The sequence below is a fragment of the Lathamus discolor genome, chromosome 7 (genome assembly GCF_037157495.1).
Source record: "Lathamus discolor isolate bLatDis1 chromosome 7, bLatDis1.hap1, whole genome shotgun sequence".
Classification (NCBI taxonomy): Eukaryota; Metazoa; Chordata; class Aves; order Psittaciformes; family Psittacidae; genus Lathamus; species Lathamus discolor.
Window position 1 is genome coordinate 3,745,168 of NC_088890.1, and position 19,792 is coordinate 3,764,959.

The 19,792-nt window shown below is 35.6% G+C and overlaps 2 protein-coding genes across 6 annotated transcripts in view; one reads left to right on the forward strand and one right to left on the reverse strand.

Moving 5' to 3' along the window:
- CENPP (centromere protein P) overlaps window positions 1-19,792 on the reverse strand; it is a 150,302-nt gene that overhangs the window by 111,533 nt on the left and 18,977 nt on the right. The window lies entirely within an intron of this gene.
- On the forward strand, window positions 5,210-19,308 carry OGN (osteoglycin). Of its 2 annotated transcripts, XM_065687070.1 has the most exons (8): window positions 5,210-5,280; window positions 6,547-6,613; window positions 7,237-7,489; window positions 12,622-12,706; window positions 14,615-14,773; window positions 15,375-15,577; window positions 16,068-16,163; window positions 16,636-19,308. In XM_065687070.1, exons 3-8 carry the CDS (start codon window positions 7,304-7,306, stop codon window positions 16,804-16,806), a joined length of 900 nt encoding a protein of 299 aa, XP_065543142.1. In that variant the 5' UTR covers window positions 5,210-5,280; window positions 6,547-6,613; window positions 7,237-7,303; the 3' UTR covers window positions 16,807-19,308. The 2 variants fall into 2 exon arrangements, with proteins under 2 accessions (XP_065543142.1, XP_065543141.1); XM_065687069.1 differs by lacking the exon at window positions 5,210-5,280 and having other exon boundaries at window positions 6,331-6,613.

Consider the following 19,792-nt stretch of genomic DNA (forward strand, 5'->3'; position numbering starts at 1 on the left):
ACATTTCAAGTTTCCCTGACTTCTTTTAACATATTCACATTCCACTGTAACAATATGAATCAATTTCCTTCTTTGATTCCCAACTTGATCATTGCAAGCAATAAACACAGGAATTTCCTACCTGAAAAACACCAAGGGGGAACAACATACTGTTTTTTTTAACAAGAAACCTATACACTGAAAGAGATCTCACAATCATTTTCCAAAACTATTGCAGGAGTATGAACATTTCATGTATAAACCGAACTGTGTATACACTATTGGAATTTACGGAACTAGTTACAGATCTCCACAAATGTACATATTTATCATCCAATGTTTTAAGCAATTTTATCCAAAAATTACATTTCTAACAATCTAATTAATTTTAAAGGAAAATTAATACCTTAATCTCGTAATTTATTGCACAAATTCATCATCTACAGCGAAAAAAAAGAAAAAAATCAACCTTCCCCATTATAAAGCACAACACAAGGAAAAAGAAGATAAATATGAAGATTATCCATAAACACGGAGAGTAAAATAGATGTATGACTAACATAAGGAACAAATGACAGGCACATAGTAGTAAAAAAACATATAAAGCCTTAGTGCCCTAACCCTAGCATCCACATAGACAAAGTAATGGCTCTCAAGAAATGACAACATTATTATAAAGAAATAATGTCAATTCAGGAAGGAATTCTAAGAAATTTTCATAAATTGAAGGAGGTTGGCTTTTGATTCAGGATATAACTGACGACATATAGGCAAAGTTCAAGAGAACATACGTCCTACAGAAATGTCTGGGTAAATAGCTGACAGTACCATTCTTCTAGTTACCATTTGAATTTGTTAACTGTAGTTTGATTTCTGTTTACTATTGTGCATGATCTGTAAAATGCGCTTAATTCGTTTGTAACATGACGACTGATACAAGGAGTCCGTTTCTTTTCCAGAAATGCAAGAAACAAAGGTAATGTCTTCAGCTTTAAAAAATCTTGATTATAAATCAGAAACATATGGAAGGATGCTCTTACAACCACTAGGGCATTTTTCAGCTGTGTCTATCTTGCAGCTGGTGGCCCTAACAGTGACCTTAACTTAATCTAATTCACTGAGCCTTGGATATAGTTGCAGCTTTTCATAAAAATACTTAAGGTGTTTATGCCTAACTATTTCATTTCCAGTACTTTTTTGGTCATTCTGAATCTTTAGGAACATTCTAATTTTTTTTTTCCGTAAGACACAATGACATTATTTATCTTACATTTAATACTAACTCCAAACCCTCCTCCGTTCCTCAAGGATGCTGAATTGGAATATACTTTACTTAATAACACACAATGCCTCTTCCATAGTATCACCTTCAGTCCAATTTCTGTGTATTGCTCAAGAACAAACCAGGAGACTGCTTCCTCACTTTTAGGTACTCTGGCTTTTTGTTCCCAGAACGAATGCAGCACAAGCACAGTCATTAAACTGCCTTAAAAACTATTTTTACATCCCTGAATCAGGATCTCAACAGAAAGCAGAAGGGGATGCAGAGAAGTTCCATATTACACAATGCACACGGCACACAATATACATGCAGCAGTCAAAACATGCAGCTGTACCATCAGAGAAATAATTTTAGGATGTAAAAATTAATCAGGCCACAAAACAGTCAAGCAGAAAAGGCCTGCATTATAGCAAAATAAAATGATGTAAAGAACAATCCAGAATACTTATTTGTTTTAGGTTAAAAAAGAAGAAAATAGAAAGATAAACACTGAGTTCAGTTTTAACATCACTTCATGCCTTTGTTCTCTTTAACGGTAAATCTGTTTCACTGCTTGCACATTATTTTATACCTGTTCAATAGCCACCTTTTACTGTAAAAACCTTTTCAATTACAATTATTCCAACCCAGAGCAGCTCGTAAGCGTTGTAACGTCTCACTTAATAAAAAGGACATGCTAAGGAAGATTGAACATGTTACCTTTCACATGGAGATAAAAAAAAAAGATCACATACAAAAGAAAATTCAGGATTGTATTTAGCTCTGTAAATGCCCATAAAGTTTTTAAAAGCTTTCCTAATTTCTCCCTATCTCATTCTGTCACTGACATATTTCTACCCAAGACATTAACTTTTGAACATTCTGCATAGGTGTTTCCCCATGTTCATCAGGCATAAGTAAGCTAAGCAATAATCCATAGTACTTTCTTCCAAGGACACTTAAAAAATAACAAAACCCCCAAACTACAGAACCAGCCAACATAGTCCTTTAGAGACTATGATACAAGATGAAAGCCAAGTTCTTTAAGCGGCTGCAAAAATACACTTTCTTTGCCTAAATACAGAACAAACCTGAGTATTTAAAACTAAAAAATAAAAAATAAAGAATCTTAGCTTTATTTCATAAGGAATATCTCGATAGCAACCTTATAGCACTCTCGCTAGTGCTGCCTCACAGCCCTGTTAACCCATGCACCCCAGAGATAAGTTTTGTTTGGTGGGTTTTTTCCGCATTTTTCTTCTCCCCCCCCTTTTTTTTTTCCTCAGTGTTATGCTTCCCATCACATGATCATGAGTCTTCATATAGGTACTGCCAGTCCCTGCTTCCACATAATTCCTGCAGACACCTTGGAGAAGTAATTTCCAGCCAACCAGAAAGGGAAGGCTACTTCCCCCCTGGTTATCTGCCTTTTTTTAGGTCAATCAGTTCTTCAGTACCTTGCAGGGGTTCACCAGGAACAAGACTTAAGTGCCTCACAGTAACAATTACCAGCGACCAACCCTCAGTTCCATTATAAAACACATTGCATCATTTTAAAGCAATGCTAAAAGAAGTACAGAAATGCTCTCTCCTACAATTTTTGTACTTAGCTGCTAAGGATTAAGTACAAAATGCTAAACATCAATATGATTAAAAAAAAACCAAACAAAAAAAACCCCACAAAAACCCAAAAATCAACATGCTAGGACCTATGAGAACTGCTTTTTGCCAAAACTCACAGAAAATGAAGAAAACTGCCCTCCCACTTAAATGGGTGTAATTTTCTCTGGCAACAAACAATGGATGAGAGCTGCTCATAACAGCTTTGTGGTATGCACCTGCATGATTAACTTTAAAGAAAAAAAAAGGTATCTTTTTTGCATCTGCCTTTTGTAGTGCTGGTAGGAAGTCGAGAATAGAAATGAACTAGCCATACTAAAGCTCTGAGCAGGTCAGAATACGAGGCCACTTCAAGACAAGATCAGTTTGACCTGGACATCAGCCAGTTCAAGTAACATACAAAACCCACTTGTCTGCCTGCAAAACAAAATCATTCCGCAGTGCTTCTAGGATATTTTCAGCTTGATTTTTTACTTTACCTGCTCTTGACATGTAAACAGTATTAAATATTAGATTCCTTCCCAGATGCTGGATTTAAATCAGCAACATGCATAGGTTAGAGAATTAATTTCTACCTTCTTCTCCCATACCTTTCCTACCTCTGCTGTCTGTATCCCATCCAACTTTTTTCTCCCCATCCATCCTCTTTTTCTCTCCTAAAAGCTTTGTATTCTTCATTGTCTAACCTGATAGAAGGGAACACTGTGGAACAAATATTATACCTACTCTGTATGCAAAGCTTACCCTCTAAAGTTAAGTTTTTCTGAAAGCAGAATCCAAAAAAGCAAGTGTCCCTTGTTAAATTGACTTGGATTCCCTCTACTAGAAGTAAAGTGGTGCTACACTTAATTTATACCTTCAGCTACATTTCATATCCTTACAAAATTGTGATGAAGTTTGTAGCATTCTAATTTAAGACAGGATTCAATTTCAACACAATTAGTAAAATAACCATTTTAAATGCCTAACATTTCAGGTGAAAGTATTTTGTGGGGAAGTCAGTGAGTAAAAGTGAAGTAACATGGGTAAAAAAAAAGGCACATCTGACAAATCAGAAAGCATAATCACCTCATTGTGGCTCTTTCCAAAAAGTGGAGCTCAGTCAGTTAACACAGCTTGCTTAGGTTTCAGAAAAGAAACCGCTTTCTAAGTATATAGATCCTTGTAACTACAGTCCAAACAACAGATAGGTATACATCAAACTTCAAAGCACTTAATGCTTAGAAAGTACTTTCTGCTTACCAAGGTGAATACTTCCTGACAGCTTCCCTATTGCTGATGTCTATGAACCACATTTTTTCCTTTCAGATTATTTGAATATTGTGGTTATTTCAAGAATAAAGCAGCACCACTGCTGAAAAAAGCAATACTATCCCTTCCTTGTTTGCAGCCGCTTGCGCTTGTACTTCCCCTTCTTTGGGTATGAGCAGCTGTTACATGTTCAGATAAAAACAATTTTTATCTGAAATTATTTGTTGATGCTTTTTCTTCTTCCTGGCAGAAAGGATGACAAGCAGATGAAATACAGGACAAGAGTACTTCTTTATTTGGCATTGACAGTTTAAAGTGACAGTAAAGCTATATTGTAAGGTAAACCTTGATGACATCATGCCAAAGTAATTGCTTAACATATCCCTCTTCAAACTTATTTCTAAGCAAGTGTTTATGAGTTTCTTATGAATGCTTAGATAATAGTGATTACACACATTAAACAGTGGGTTTGTGGTAAACATACCACTGAAATCTTATGTCCCTCATGAACCCAGACTTTTCAACTGTCTTCTGCAGAAGTTGTTACTAAAATCTTCCAACATTAGAGCCTCTTCTCCTCTTGTATATCAAAGCAAACACGAATTTTCTTGCATGAAGACTGCCTAAATTTTTAAGGCCTTATTTATCTAGTAATTTTTTGCTCTTTTTAAAAAATTATCATATATATTTCAAAACATAAGTGATTTCCAAGATATTCCATGGACTGGATTGTAAGATTTCAGAACTTAGAAAATAAACCATCATAAGGATATAACAAATACATTTAGTAGTTTATATCATGCTTTCAGCTTCAGTGCTTTATACTTTTCCCTTAGAACATTTATCCTTTGAGTACATTCAAGCACTGGAAAAATGTGGATGCCCCAGCGCCAGACAAAATCTTAACCTGTTTTCTTGGCAGTGGGCTGGCCGCTGGAAAGAGACAACTAGAAAGCAGAGCTGCAGTCATGACTTCCAAAACATGCATAAAACCATGAGTGGTAGTAAGGTAGTATTGACAGTGCAATTTTTTTGTTGCTTCCTCAGCAAACCCACCCCCTCTATCACACACAGTACTTCCCACTGCAAGTTCCCATATACTGCAGCAGAAACCACCTTAACCCAGCCACTTCAAAACTTTTGTTGTTCCAGCTGAAGAGCAACCAAAGGTGAGTCATAGTCCAATTCAATTATTATCAAGCCTCTTCCATTTATATTTGTTATATACCTACAGCAAATTCATTATCCTAGAGCAAACTCCAAGTCCAAATTCTAACATCCTTAATTTGCATATGAGCTAAACTAAAAACATTTTTATAAAGTTCTAGTGAGTTCAGAAAGTGGTAACTCGAACTGGAGAAAAAGTTTAGAGAGTAAATGGTTGTAGCCACTCTCCAATTTGCAGATTTACTACAGGTATCTGGTTTCTAAACAAGGCAGCACTTACAAGAAAACTTAACCAAATAGGTTCATTGTTTATCCCCAACATTACTCTAGTCAACACTGATAATATAAGAAAAAAAGTCTGAAAATGAAAGAGAAATGTAAATCTGCATATATTCCCAATAGATTTTATTGCTACATACTTTTAAAAACCCAAAGGCTACTTTGTAAATTTTCAGGCTGGTCATCTGGCTCCCATTTGTACTGACTGCCAAAAAGACATAAGGAAAAGATGGGGGAGGAAGAAATGCATTAGAAATCCAGAAAATTGCAGCTTGTAGTTCAGATGAAAATTCTACACCTGGACAGTGCTAAGTTATCTATAGAACTGACACAGAACTTTACTCAAAGCAAGTATTTATTGCAAACCAATTTTTCAATAAATTGTCAAGGCATTCAATGAAGCATTTAGTCATGATTTGTCTGAAAAACTCAACACACACACACACACAATACTAAAAAAGTATTTTTTGTTTCCAGCACTCTTCAGACTGAAAAGTTTCCATTTCATACTTAGGTGAAACTTCTCTAAACATATACAACGTTTTATTATTAGTAAAATGTGACTAATACAGTATACGTATGTTTTGGCTCTACCTCTCAGAAAGCAGCTGCTTTGTCTCTTAGCTAAACCATTAAACAAAATGGATAACACATGCTTTGTTATAGACCTCTGGTTTGAACAATTAGAATCTGATTTACAGAGAAAGCCTTAGCAGTTTTAAAGAGTATATCGTCACAAAGCTTAAGTCTGCAATTTTAATAAGTAATAGCAAAAGTAGGATGAGCTAGACAGGCTTAACATTTACAAATCTACTCAAAGTACAACCCCCCTGCTCCAGGATATTACCTCTTACCCTAGGGAAATACTGCTGGCAAAGCATTCTCTACCCCATGGAAAGCACTTTTCAGACTGTCAGATTTTGAAAGAGTATTCATTTCAACAATCTGGATGTAATTTGTAAATTTACTCTTTCATCAATCCGCTTCAGGTTAATCTATACATAAGCATATCTGGATTTATGACAATCACAGAAGAACTCTGACTCTGCTAAAACAGTAAGTGGACTTTTTTCCTAAAATTATATTAACCTAAAGTTTAAATAAAACAATTACAGTGAACAGAAAAAACATGTTGTGTAAAGATTTTTAAAAGTATTGCATGTGTATTTAAAATGTCTTAAAGATCATGTTTGCAACCTCCTCCCCCTGCCCTAAAAGTCTGCAACCTGTAAAATATTCAGGGGTGTTATCTTCTCTTTTTGCTTTCAAAAGCAGAATGAGATATTATTGTTGTTATAAAGCATTTAGGTTTGAAAAATCATTATTTTGACAACAAATTGAGAAAAATGCATTTGAAGATCTCTCATTTCAATTAGTTCAGCTACACAAATGCCAAATATTCCATAAAATGCATTACAAAATCCTCTTGCTATTAACAAAAAGAACACACTGGGAAACATGCAAATGCAATTAAGACTGTTTTCCTTATTAGTTGGAAAATGCTCTTTGTTATTTCCCACTTTCTTTTCATGCTAAGAACAGCTTTTATAATACCAGAGTCTAATTGAAGGATATCAAGAGTTAAAAATTGTTCCATGTTCCTTATGCGTTAGAAACCCCTGCCAACTAGTCCTCTAGGCTTTAAATATTGTTTTGACGGATTGCATTTTCATTTCCAGTCACAAAGAAAGTATTCTCCATAGCCAGCGCATGAGCAGATCTTCACCAGCTCAGTGAAAGCCAGATATGTTGTCCCGTGCAAGAATGAAGACTTTGCAGACTACTTTTTTTTTGTTTGTATTTGTGCCTTTGGTAAACGCAGCACCACCAGTACAGCAAGAACCACTCCCGTTTTATGAGTATGATACAGATGTTACCATGGGAAGCCTGAGCCAACAAGATTATGAAATTCAATCCAAGGATATAAGAAAGGTATTTCATTTATATTATGAATTTAATGTTTTTAACTGCTAAGCATTATATGAATAAGGTATTACATGCATATGTGCAAGTTTTATGGGAAAAATATTACAACAATATCAAAACACAATGGTTTCAGACATCAGGAAAGCCACTCAAAACCACAAAAATACTACCCTTACTACAGTTTGAGAAACCCATAGAAGACAGGCTTTCACAAGTAACACCAAAGCATCATTTTTAACTCTGCTGTAGTTACTGCCTACTGCTGTATGAGTACTGCTGTATGGGATATACTAGTATACTGCTGTATGGGATATACTAGTATACTGCTTTATGGGATATACTAGTATACTAGTTACTGCTGTATGGGATATACTAGTATACTAGCTCTACAACTTCCGTAACACTGTATTAAGAAAGTTTGCTTAAAAACAAGGAGGGTGATTTTATTTAGAATTTCTTTTTTAATATCAAAGTAATACTTGAAACAGTACTTTTTATTGGACATAACCTGGCAGCGTAAACTAGTTTCTCTGTTGACTTTGGTACCAAACTATCAAGTTCTTTGCCTTGTTTTTTCAGAGGTGGGTTGTTTCAGGTTTGGGTTTTTTTTGCAACTCAACAGTTTAGCAGTCCTGAACTACTGTGGAACATCCAGTCTTTCAGCAGTCACCTATATTGTTAACATTTTGAGGTTCTTAAAGGTACTGATAAAGGTTATACCTTGTGGCACTCACAAGCACCCCCAAATGGTCCACTCTGAACTTTTTTAGCTGCATGCTCCACTTACATACCCATAAACACTTCAGAAGAAGACACAAAACCAGAGGAGAGTTAAATCAAGTGCAACAGCCTCAGCTGGCAGGGACAGTTAAATACGTCATAGCTCTGTTCAGACTGCCTCTGACAGGACCTAAATGATACACATCCAAAGAACAAGATACAACATTGATCAGGAATTAAAACTAACAATGATTACCCCAAGACTAGTGACAAGGAAAATGCCACATATGTGAACAAAGTGGTAAAAGCCAAGTAATAAATTCAAGGAAGTTTTCATTAACTGTACTTCTTACAATAACTCAGTCTGATAAATAAGAAAAAGGATAAGCAGCAAAAGATAATTAGTGTAAGTTAAAAACTGCAGCACATGTGTAGAAAAATTTCTTCTGTATATTTGTTAAATATTTTTCCCAATTCTTAAATTATTGCTTGCCACTGCTAGACTAAAAAAAGCAGCTACGTATTTACATTAAAAAGTGCCTAAGGTATTTTTAAACGTGATAGCTGCCATAGTGATGAAGTAACATGTTTTCATAAACCCCTTAGAGACCACTTAAACGACTCATAATTAGCAGAGGGCTATCCACCCTCAACTGAGTAAATTTTTTAAGAAATACTAAAACCATTAATGCTCACTAGATAGGCACAGCATCAGATGACCCTCATTGCTAAAACCATTCTAATAAGCATATGCCACTGTTTCAGTAAAAAGAATAATGATGAGTGTAACTACAAGGAAATGGTGCCAACAGATGTGCCACAGACTAATCAAAGTCTGCACTGGCAGTGCTATAAACTAGAGGTCTCCTGAAGGCCAGCAGTCCTGCTTAGGGTAATTCTAGGAATGCAGTGGATTGTTTCCATCAGGTCTGGTCTCCGATGACATGTTTTCATTGCAAAATAATAAATTAGTTCCTTATGCGTAATAAAGACATCTATACAAGATACAGTATTCCCAGTTTACATCACGGAATGCACAATCAAATCTCCATTTATTGCACAAAATCTAGCTCCTAGAGTATTTCAAGTGTTAACTATAAGTGAAATACATGCCAAAATTTTCCTCAAACATGCCCTGTCAGAATTCTATCCTGCATGGTGAATTTAACTCAATACTGTAAGTTTGGAAACACTGAAAAAAAAAGATTGTTTTCTGATGAAAACATCAGAAGAAATCTGCTAGCAATCAACAAAATAACACAACCTTTCGACTACTACTAAGAAAAAGGTCAGCCAACCAAAATGTATTACGGTGATTATTATTTGAAACTACAGTCACCCCCATCTTGAATATTAGAAGTTTAAAACAAAATATTAATTTCCACAACAGAACCATACAATTAGACACCATCCCAATATCAGGACTAATTTATTCCACTTAATACAGACCATCAGCTTTATAGTCTTTGTGTGTCATAAAGAATCTTTGCAGAAGCTTTAAGATTGTTAAAGTATATAGATGTAAAATGTTATTGTGATTTTGTATGGGTAATTCATGCCTGTTGAATAAAGTGCAAGGGGCAGGTGGAATTTTGGCATGTAAGCGGGCCAATATTCCATCAGTGCCTTCCCTACATATGCAAGTAATAAATTTGCTGTCACTATAATCCAAACAATCCTCTGCACTGGTATTCCATGGCTCAGAATTTTTGCAGCTGACCAGGAAATACTTCTGATAAATTAGTTATTTATACTTGTCCTGGGTTCAGCTGTAACAGTTATTTTTCTCCTTAGTATCTGGTGCAGCGCTGTGCTTTTGACTTTAGTCTGAGCACAACACTAATAGCAACAGGCAAAAACCTTGGTGTGTTAAGTAATGTTTAATCCAATCAAGGAATTTTTCAGTCTCATGCTCTCTGCCAGTGAGGAAGGGCACAGGAAGCCAAAAGGGAGCAGAGACAGGACACCTGACCCAAACTAGCCAAAGGGGTATTCCATACCACATCACTTCATGCCCAGTGACTGTGGGGAGTTACCCAGAACGCCTAGATCAATGCTCTGGTCAGGCTGGGTATTGGTTAGCAGGTGGTGAGCAATTGTATTGTTCATCACTTGTGTTTATTGTTTTCCTTTTCCCCTTTTAGTTTTATATTCTCTCCCCTTGTTATTTCCCTTATCATTATTATTGGTGGTAGTACTAGTAGTTTTGTATGGCATCTTAGTCACTGGACTGTTCTTACCTCAACCTGTGGTATTTACATACTTTTGATTCTCCTCCCTATTTCTGCAGGATCGGGGTGGGGGGAACGGGACGGGCAGGGGGAGGGAGGGGAGTGAGCCAGTGGCTGGATGGTTCTGAATTACAGCTGGGCTTAAACCACAACAATACTACTTTTTTTTGTTTGGCGGGGGAAGGGGCAGTAAGGACAGGGACATGATCTCATTTAACTTTTGGTTGACTGCAGAAATAAGTCGTACGTTGTATGCTGCGAAGACCTCATATGCATACTCTTTCATAGATCAGACGTCAAGTAGGATACTGTACTAGAAATCTACACCTGGTACAGATTATGCTATGCCACCAAACATGCTTTTCAAAGAAGCGTATTAAAAATGTCCCTTATGAGCCTAGCAAACTGTAACAATAGAAGTGCATTTGTTCCGTTAGAAGTCCATGTACACAGAAGTCTCTGCTGGCACAGATACCTCAGTCGAGGACCGTATCTTCACATGCTTATCAACACAGCTATGCAAGCTGAACATTTTTGCAGAAACCTCCAAGATTCGCTGCTTGATTGAGTTTAACTGCTCAGCTCACAGCCTCAGCTCCTCTACTCCCAACACTGCAAACGCTCTTACCCTATACAGACATTTCATGCTGCAACTCCTAAGCTGTTGCCAGCATTCTAACTTGGGTATAAAAGTCTTACTAGAGCAAATTAACAGATCCCAAACCAGAGGCAAAAAAGAAAAAAAAAAAAAAAAAAAAGCCATAGCCTGGATAAACAGAAAGAGCCAAGGGATGGATGATTCACAGGCTAAAAAGGGGTCAAAATGACAGAGGCTGGCCAAGATACTTGTTTCTCAGGCTTCATGTCAAGTTTGAGGGTTTTATTCTGCAGAACATAAAAAATTCCCACAGTAAACTATATGCAAGCAGCCAAATACTAAATAAAACATAGTATCAAAAGTAACTTGACAGCATTACTTTCACACTGCTTTTGAAAACGAACTCTGTGTGCTACATAGAATCATAGAATAGTTTGGGTTGGAAAGGACCTTAAGATCCTCTGGTTCCAACCTCCCTGCCATGGGCAGGGATGCCTCACACTAGACCATGTTGCCCAAGGCAACATGGAGAGAGGGAGAATTTAAAAAAATAAAAAGAAAAACCAATCAGGTCACTAGTGAGCACTCACACAGTCTGTAAGAAGCTCTCTTCAGCAGGGGACCATATTCCTGCCAGGGACTGATCCTTACGCACATTAAAAGAAAAACATCTTCCACACCCCGTAATGTGCTTTTCTCCATGTGTTTTCAATAGCCACACAGACCAAAAGCATATTGTCTTACTCTGTCCTACAAATGTTCCCCATCAGAAAAAACAACAAATGATGCTAGCTAAGAACAATTGCCACAGTCAGCCTAAAAAGTCCCCTTAACTTTAATACATGCAAATCATAGTACTGCGCACTGTATGCATACTGTAATTCTAGAAATATATAATTCTTCAGAATTCTGTGGTATTCACTGAAAACCTGAGTACCATTCCCTGCACCACAAAAGACCCTTTCTGATAGCTGCCCATGTCTTAAAACAGACTTAAGTGAAGTTACTGGAAATCAGTTGCTAAATTTCAGCCAATACCTGCAAGAAACGTGTTTAGAAACTAAGAAAACTAAGTTGTCCTGCAGTTCTAAAGATGTAATGACTACCTCAACAGAGAATTCTGAGCAACTTTAAATGCAAAGAAATGGTATTTTACTGAGATTATTTGGGTAAAACAACAACCAAAAAAATTACAACATATACACAGGTATCAAATTTTGCACATTGTGCAAAATCTGTCTTCACAACTCTAGATATTTGTAAACACCCATTGCTTATATATTCCTTCCCCACAATGTGGTCTATATTATCTATTTTTGTTTTGTGTCTGCTGTTCTTTCCTAAAGAACTTTCATTTTCTGAAGAACACCAGCAGCATCACCTTCCCTTCTTGCCTTTCAAAGCAAACACCTGATGTATAGAAGTGATAATATATCATATCAGTCATCCAGCATATAAGAGTAATTTAAACATTTAATGTCATAAAGTGGTGTGTCACAGGAGGCTCATTTTTAAAAGACATGCTATTTCAGATCCTGGTTTTTTGTTTGCTGCTTGTTTTTGAAAATAACATTTCCTCTTACACAAAGGATGGAACAAATACTTCTCTTGACATTTTTCTAAGACTGCAAGGAGATGACAGCGAAACCAATGTACAACCAACAAAGGATACAAGTAAGTTAATTAATATGAATACTGTAACATTTAAGCTCTCCTAAAGAACATTTTAATATGAATACAACATATAAAGGATGACAAGGGATACAGAATTAATCTTTAAATTGATGAATATCTTTCATATGTTCTGTGGAAGGTGGTCTTATTTCTGATGGAGCAGGCTGAAAAAAAAAAGTTAAAGGATACTCAAGTAAACTTTGAATACACAAAGCACAGGTTATAAGAATCTCTACAGACATCATGTTTGCTGTAGAGTTGTATCCAAGTTCAATAAGCTAGGCAAGACAAACAAGAAAACCGAAATACACACCCCAGTAAATTCCACAGTTTAACCAAGTCATGATGAAATATGATGTGCTTACATTCCTTAAATAGATTTCTTCAAAGAACTGGTTATTCTCTCTACAGTTTACATCTGATATTCAGGCAGGTCAATGGTTAAAACACATTCTCACTAGCCTAGCTTTCCTACAGGCTCCAGGGTATATTCTCCAGATTTCTCCTAACAAGCCACAATGACTTCTAAACATGAAAGGAACAAAATTTTTGTCTACCAAATAGAGCACTGAGAGACACATTCTGGTGTGTCTGTGATCTAAACTTCCAAAATCAACTGATGATTCAGCAAGACCACCAGAGTGTCAATCTCCACCAAAAGTAGAGTTTTAATCAAGGTTAGTTATTACCAAATAACTAGGTTATCAAATCAAGGCTAGTTACTACCAACAAACCCTCAAAGTGGAACAAATCTGTAAGATCAAAGCTTCTAATCACAGAGAAGCAAAAAGGCTGTTGCCTTTGAAAGAGCAACAACACTGAAAATGACTGTGGAACAATGTCCTACAGTCAAGCATGCCAAACAAGATACTAAATCAAAAAAGGCAAATGGGGCAGAGCTCTGAAGTCCAACAAACAGCAATAGTCACAGAACTAGAGCTCAAAATCTCAATCTCTTCTCTGCAGTACCTCTGTAAGAAAAAAATATTATACATGCTGGGTTGGCTTCCCAGCACTGACTGGCTACTTCTGTAACTTTTCACTGATGGAGGAAGATCCTATTTTGCTAATAGTGATAATAAACTACCTAAGTATTATGACACCACTTTCTGTATTACAGAGTACTGTACTTCCATTTGGAAGCTAACCAAAACTCTCTATAAGGAAAACACAGGACATCAGATAACAGTGGTGACAAAATAGGATTCGAACCCATAGTCATTATAAGTGTTTGAATATTGCTGTCATACATGATTTTAAAAGCAAAGCAGAAATTACTAATGCTCTACTAATGTCTATGAGGAACAGGACAAGTCATAATGGGCTTAAACAGCATTTAAAAAGATAAAGAGTTTCACTAATTAAAATAACAGCTATAAAAACAGTTTTAAAAACTCAGTAAAAAACTCAGATAGATTGCCTACAGTAATTTTATAATCATCACTGTTGTAGTTCTATAAAAAAAATTAGACAAAACAGTAGCTAGGAGTACCACAAAGCACAGGTGACCCTGCCAGAAATGACCCAGTGCAATTACAGGATCAAATGTGAGCACTGCCATGTTTCCCCTACATGGATTTCTCTTCTCATGAGAACGCTTCTACTAAAGCTCGACTTTAACATGGTCACAGATTTGCAGTTGTCATACTAAGCCAATTAAAGAATGAAACTGAATTCAGATCAGTTCATAGCATTTCAAGACATGCTCAGATAAGGAGAATGTACACAGGGAAATTATGCACAATAAAATAAGACAAATCTCAAAAGTTCAGAGTATTAACTCTTTTCAGAACTTGATGGGAATAGAGTTTTTTAAAAATCTAACAGTGGGAAAGTTCTATTTTTAATATTAAAGCTTTAATTAGTTGAATAACTTTTAACTGTCTACTCACAATAATCTGGTTTCAGACTTACCTACTTGTCTGCTCTGTGTGTGTCTAAGTGGATCAGTGTACTGTGAGGAAATAGACATCGAAGCTGTACCCCCACTGCCAAAGGAGACAGCGTATCTTTATGCACGATTTAACAAAATAAAAAGGATAGCAGCCTCAGATTTTGCTGACATTAGTAAGTAATGTTCCAGTTTTGTTTATTTGAAGTTGTCGCCCCTTAACACTATGCCAAGTTACCAAAATAAGATGTACTTTATATCTTAACAGATTTCATTACATGTATTACTTATTAAATTCGACACTTGTATTAGAACAGGAACTGTTAAAGCTATGCAGAAACCCATGTTGGGCCATGTACACATCTTAATATTCCCACATAATCCCATGCAAGAGAAAGAGCAGATGGCTTAAAATAAAACTGAAATCTGCATCTCTGCCAGTCTTAAATGACCAGGTACTATTTTTCCTTCAAATGCTCCAGGCTTATTCTCCCAGCTATCAAACACTACAACATGACAAACTATGAATTACTGAAATAATATTGTTAATAAAGAAAAAAGAATAAAAGGAAAACACTCTGGATCCTTGAATTTTTATTAAGGCCATGAGTGAATCCAAATGTGGGTTTCCTCCATATTTTAACAGTGTTTACATTTGTAGATCACAAGGATAATGCAGCTAACAGTGTAACGCTGATCGTATACAACCATACACATTTCACATGCCATATAATTACATAAATTCAATATTCAGATTTTTGTTTCTTTTGTGTAAAGCTACCTTGAGAAGAATTGATTTTAGTGGAAATAGGATAGAAGAAATAGAAGATGGAGCCTTTTCAAAGCTTCTGTTATTGGAAGAACTTTCTCTTGCTGAAAATCGACTTCTAAAACTTCCTGTTCTACCTCCCAAGCTAACAACATTTAATGCAAACCAAAACAGAATCAAGAGCAGAGGAATCAAAGCAAATGCTTTCAAGGTAAGTAAGGGACAACAATTTAGGTAACCAAAGTAAATAAAATTAATAACCAGACTATGCAGTATGGCACTAATTTTCTGTATTTTTGTAACATAAACAAACTACGATGAAGCTTTCCAGTTTTTATTCTGTTTTTAAGGCACTCTGGAATAGTCCTTTGCATACGCACTCTCTCATGTCCTTCAAATACAAAAATTTTCTGTTAAATACTTTTCTTTCTCTCCTACATGCAAAGAAAAACTCAATTCAAAAATTGATGGCTCAAATACCATAGCCAATAAGCTGACAGTGAAATTTCCAAAACACAAGAAGGCCTGTTCTGTGAATTTCTTGATACAATAGAATTCAACATTCACAGCAAAAGATGTTTTATGTGAGACCACTTAACAGACTAAGTGATCTGAAAAATTACTGATGTCCTGTAAGAGGCACAAGTTACTTAACTTCAAGTAAGTAATATTAGCATTAATAATCTGTTTCTTCCTATTAGAAACTGACAAACTTGGCCTACCTCTACTTAGGACATAACGCACTGGAATCTGTTCCCCTTAACTTGCCAGAAAGTCTACGTATTCTTCATCTTCAGGTATTTTTAAAGTATTTCTTTACCATGCTATTACAAAAAGCCTCATTAGTTACATACCTCAAGCCAAACCCGCTGCCTTTTAAAAAGGGTTGTGCACTTGCGCTACCGCTAACGCTCCTCCAAATACAACACTTTACCTCTCATCTGTATTGCTACAACTATATAAAAGTTCAGGATTTGTTTTGGCTAGTTACCATGAAAAAATTTCTCAGTCATTTCTGTATACCAACAATAGGAAATCATAAAAATAATCAATGATCTTTTATCAATAACACATTTCAAACATCAATAACAACCTCAAATTGCTTATCAGCTCATTGATTGAAGAAATTTGATTCCTACGTGTCTAAAGTATTCACAAATCAACTCCAATGACAATAAAATGAGAGAGTAAGAGAGATAAAGTTTGAAAATTCTTCAACATCTATGGGGGTTGTATAAAGATGTGTGTTTGTTTTGTTCTGTTTTGCAGTACAACAACATTACTACAATCACCGATGACACGTTCTGCAAATCTAATAACACACGTTACATCCGCACACTCATGGATGAGATAAGGATGGAAGGCAATCCAATCCTCTTGGCAAAGCATGTTAATGCTTTCTCCTGCTTGAGAACACTGCCTGTAGGAACATACTACTAGCCACTACTTACATGATTGTACATGCCAAAACTTAAACATGGGAAAAAAGATCATTCTTTTTCCTCTGTTTACATGTTTATACCCTCTTCCTTACTAACGCCATTTTCCCAGAACCTTTTACTATGTTGAAACATGGCTCTCCTCTTAAAGAACTATTTCAAAACAGTCACTTTATTTTCTAGTTACAATGTCACCCATGCTTTCAGAATCTCTTCTATTAAAAACATATATGCACACACATACCTTCTCTACTTTCATTTCACCACATATTCTTTATGTGTAGGTAAAATTCGCACAATTAATTGGTTGGTCACATTCTTTACCACTACTCTGAGCAATCTCATTTCATTTTCAGATGAATGCCAAACACTGAGCAAGCTACAGAAGAAATCACAACTTAATTCCAATACTACTTTGTTAAATCTGAAATGAAACTTTTCAGTTGACCTTCAGAAGTGTATTGGATGAAGTTGCGTACTAAAGAAAGTTATGTTTAGAAACAGAACTTCTCAATGCTGAACTTCATTAAAAGTTCCTTAAAAACTTGGTTTGTGGAAAATTAAAATAATTCCTAATTAGGCTTAGTGTACCAAGCAACATAGCAAGTGGAACTTTTCAAAGATGGGTTAAATGTCCTTTTGTTCTGCTTTCAAAACAACCTGTGTGTGCATATATACATTATATTTTTACACAAGGTATTTTTAATTGAAATATATAATTTTTGCTCAGCTGTACTCACAAGTCATTTTTGCAACAGCAGCTTCCCATTTTAATACAATAGTCAAAGCACAGCATAGTATGATTCCAAGTATCTTTCTAATTAAGAGATGATGCAGACCAAGCTTTGTTCTCCTGCTTTTCCTTGACAAGAAAACATGACAATATAATTAAGAGCAAAGCTGAATATTACCTGTAAATAAGTAAAACCTCAGCTAGACGCCAGTGCAAAGAAACAGAACTACCCTTGTACAGCTATATATTTGCTCTTTAGGAAAAAAAAAATAAATCAAATCAGATCTTTAAATTTAAAAGTTCTATTTTTAATCAAAAAATAATGTTAACTTCAAGCATTGTTTTACTCTAAACCATACAGTGTATTAAAAATGCAAACCAGTGTGTGTAGGCCTCAACAGTCAGTTCACCTGAAACAGGACATACTTGATAGAGGATACAATGTTTCTAATTACACAATTACACTTTTGACATTCATTTTCAGCTTCTCCCCTCAAATACCTACCACATGTGTAAACTCTTCAGATAAACAAAAGCAACAACGTGATAGTTACAATTATCACATCAACTTCATACTAATTTTGAAGCTAGTATAGATTCCTAATCTGTAGAAATAGTCAAGCATCAAATGCATGATGATATACCACTAATCTAGAATAATAATTTCACAAGATATTTTTTATTAGTAATGTTTATCTTGCTTAGCTAACCCTTTATTTGTTAGTGCTTGTGCTATTCGGAATTAAGTGCACACTTAATACTGAACAAACTGATACTCTGCCACTATGAGTGTTGAGACCTAAGTGGCTTTCAGTCACTTTTTAAGTAACTATGTCAAGCATCAACGGTGGGCTCATCTTTCTGGTAAGAGAATGCAATTATGAAATGCAGGACAAAAATATTTTTGCCCTGAGCCCATTACCCAAGACAGACAAAGCAATGCAGTATTTTCCATTTTAAGTTATTTGATATAACAAGAAATTCCATTGTCTTAATATAACTGAGAACATAACCAAGTCTGACAATGAAAATAATACTTTGTTTTCAATTTTCTACATCAGAAAAATTTAATGTTTCCAGGTTTTTAGCAAAAGGTAAAAAATATAACCCTAAAGCATGTAAAAATACATTCCAACTTCAAGCATAACTTATACTAGAAAAAAGCAAGCCACCAATTCTCTCATCCCTCTTTTGATAAATGCCTAAGATAGATAAAACACAGCTAGAAGTTTAATACATAAGCAATGGCCCTTGACCTTCTCATCACAGATCTTATCTACTATGTAAAGCTCTTTCCAGCATTATCAGGATAAGTAAATATCATCAAAACTTTTCCTATGAAAACACTTCTGTGTATACACAAATATAGACACACGTACGCAATGCATACACACATGTAAACATTCTAAGACCTAACTACTACCACATTATTGATTTTGCATTAAAATGTTGTAGATATTTTTTTTTAAATTACCAAGTATCAATAGTAACAATGATGAAAGCTCTTAATATTTTGTGAGCAAACTAAAGCAGACAACTGCTATGCCTCTTGCAGGCAATAACTTATCTCCTACGTTTTAATTTACTTTTCCTACTCATAGCAAGTTAACTCAAACCATTAAGTGAGAAGGGCTTCAGTATGCAGGAGTTTTTACCTTCTGTTTGTGTGACCAGTACTAATATCAAGCTGAATGTACACCATTCTGTTTTTTTCTCTCTCATTTCTGTTCATGTTTCCAATAAAACTTGAATTTTTTTCTTGTTTATCAATATCAGCTTCAACAATCTGCTTTTCCAGCAATGCCAACATGCTGAGTTGTTCACCCTCATAGCAGACTTAAAGCATGTTCAGATCAGAAAATTATTTGCAGACATAAATCCATTTTGCAGACACAGTATTTACTGTGGCAATATCATAAGACCTGCCATACAAGTAATGCCATGCAGAAAACTTGGGGGACGTGTCATTCATCCCTTCAAAAAAATCCATTTAAAGCACTGCCTTGTGGAATTTTCTCAGTAGAATAAAGGAGCAGCAGCAGAGATTAGTAACTGTATGCTCAATCCTTGTGTGTGCGTGAAGCATTCAAGTTGTAGACTATCCTATTTCAGTAAAAACCCCACAACTGCTGAAGCACAATGTCAGGGACCATATAGCACAGAGCACAAAATGCTTACAGCTGAACACCGCTCTACTCACACCAACCTAAACCTACTCCTGTTTTCTAGGAAAGTCTGCTCACAGTCAAATCAG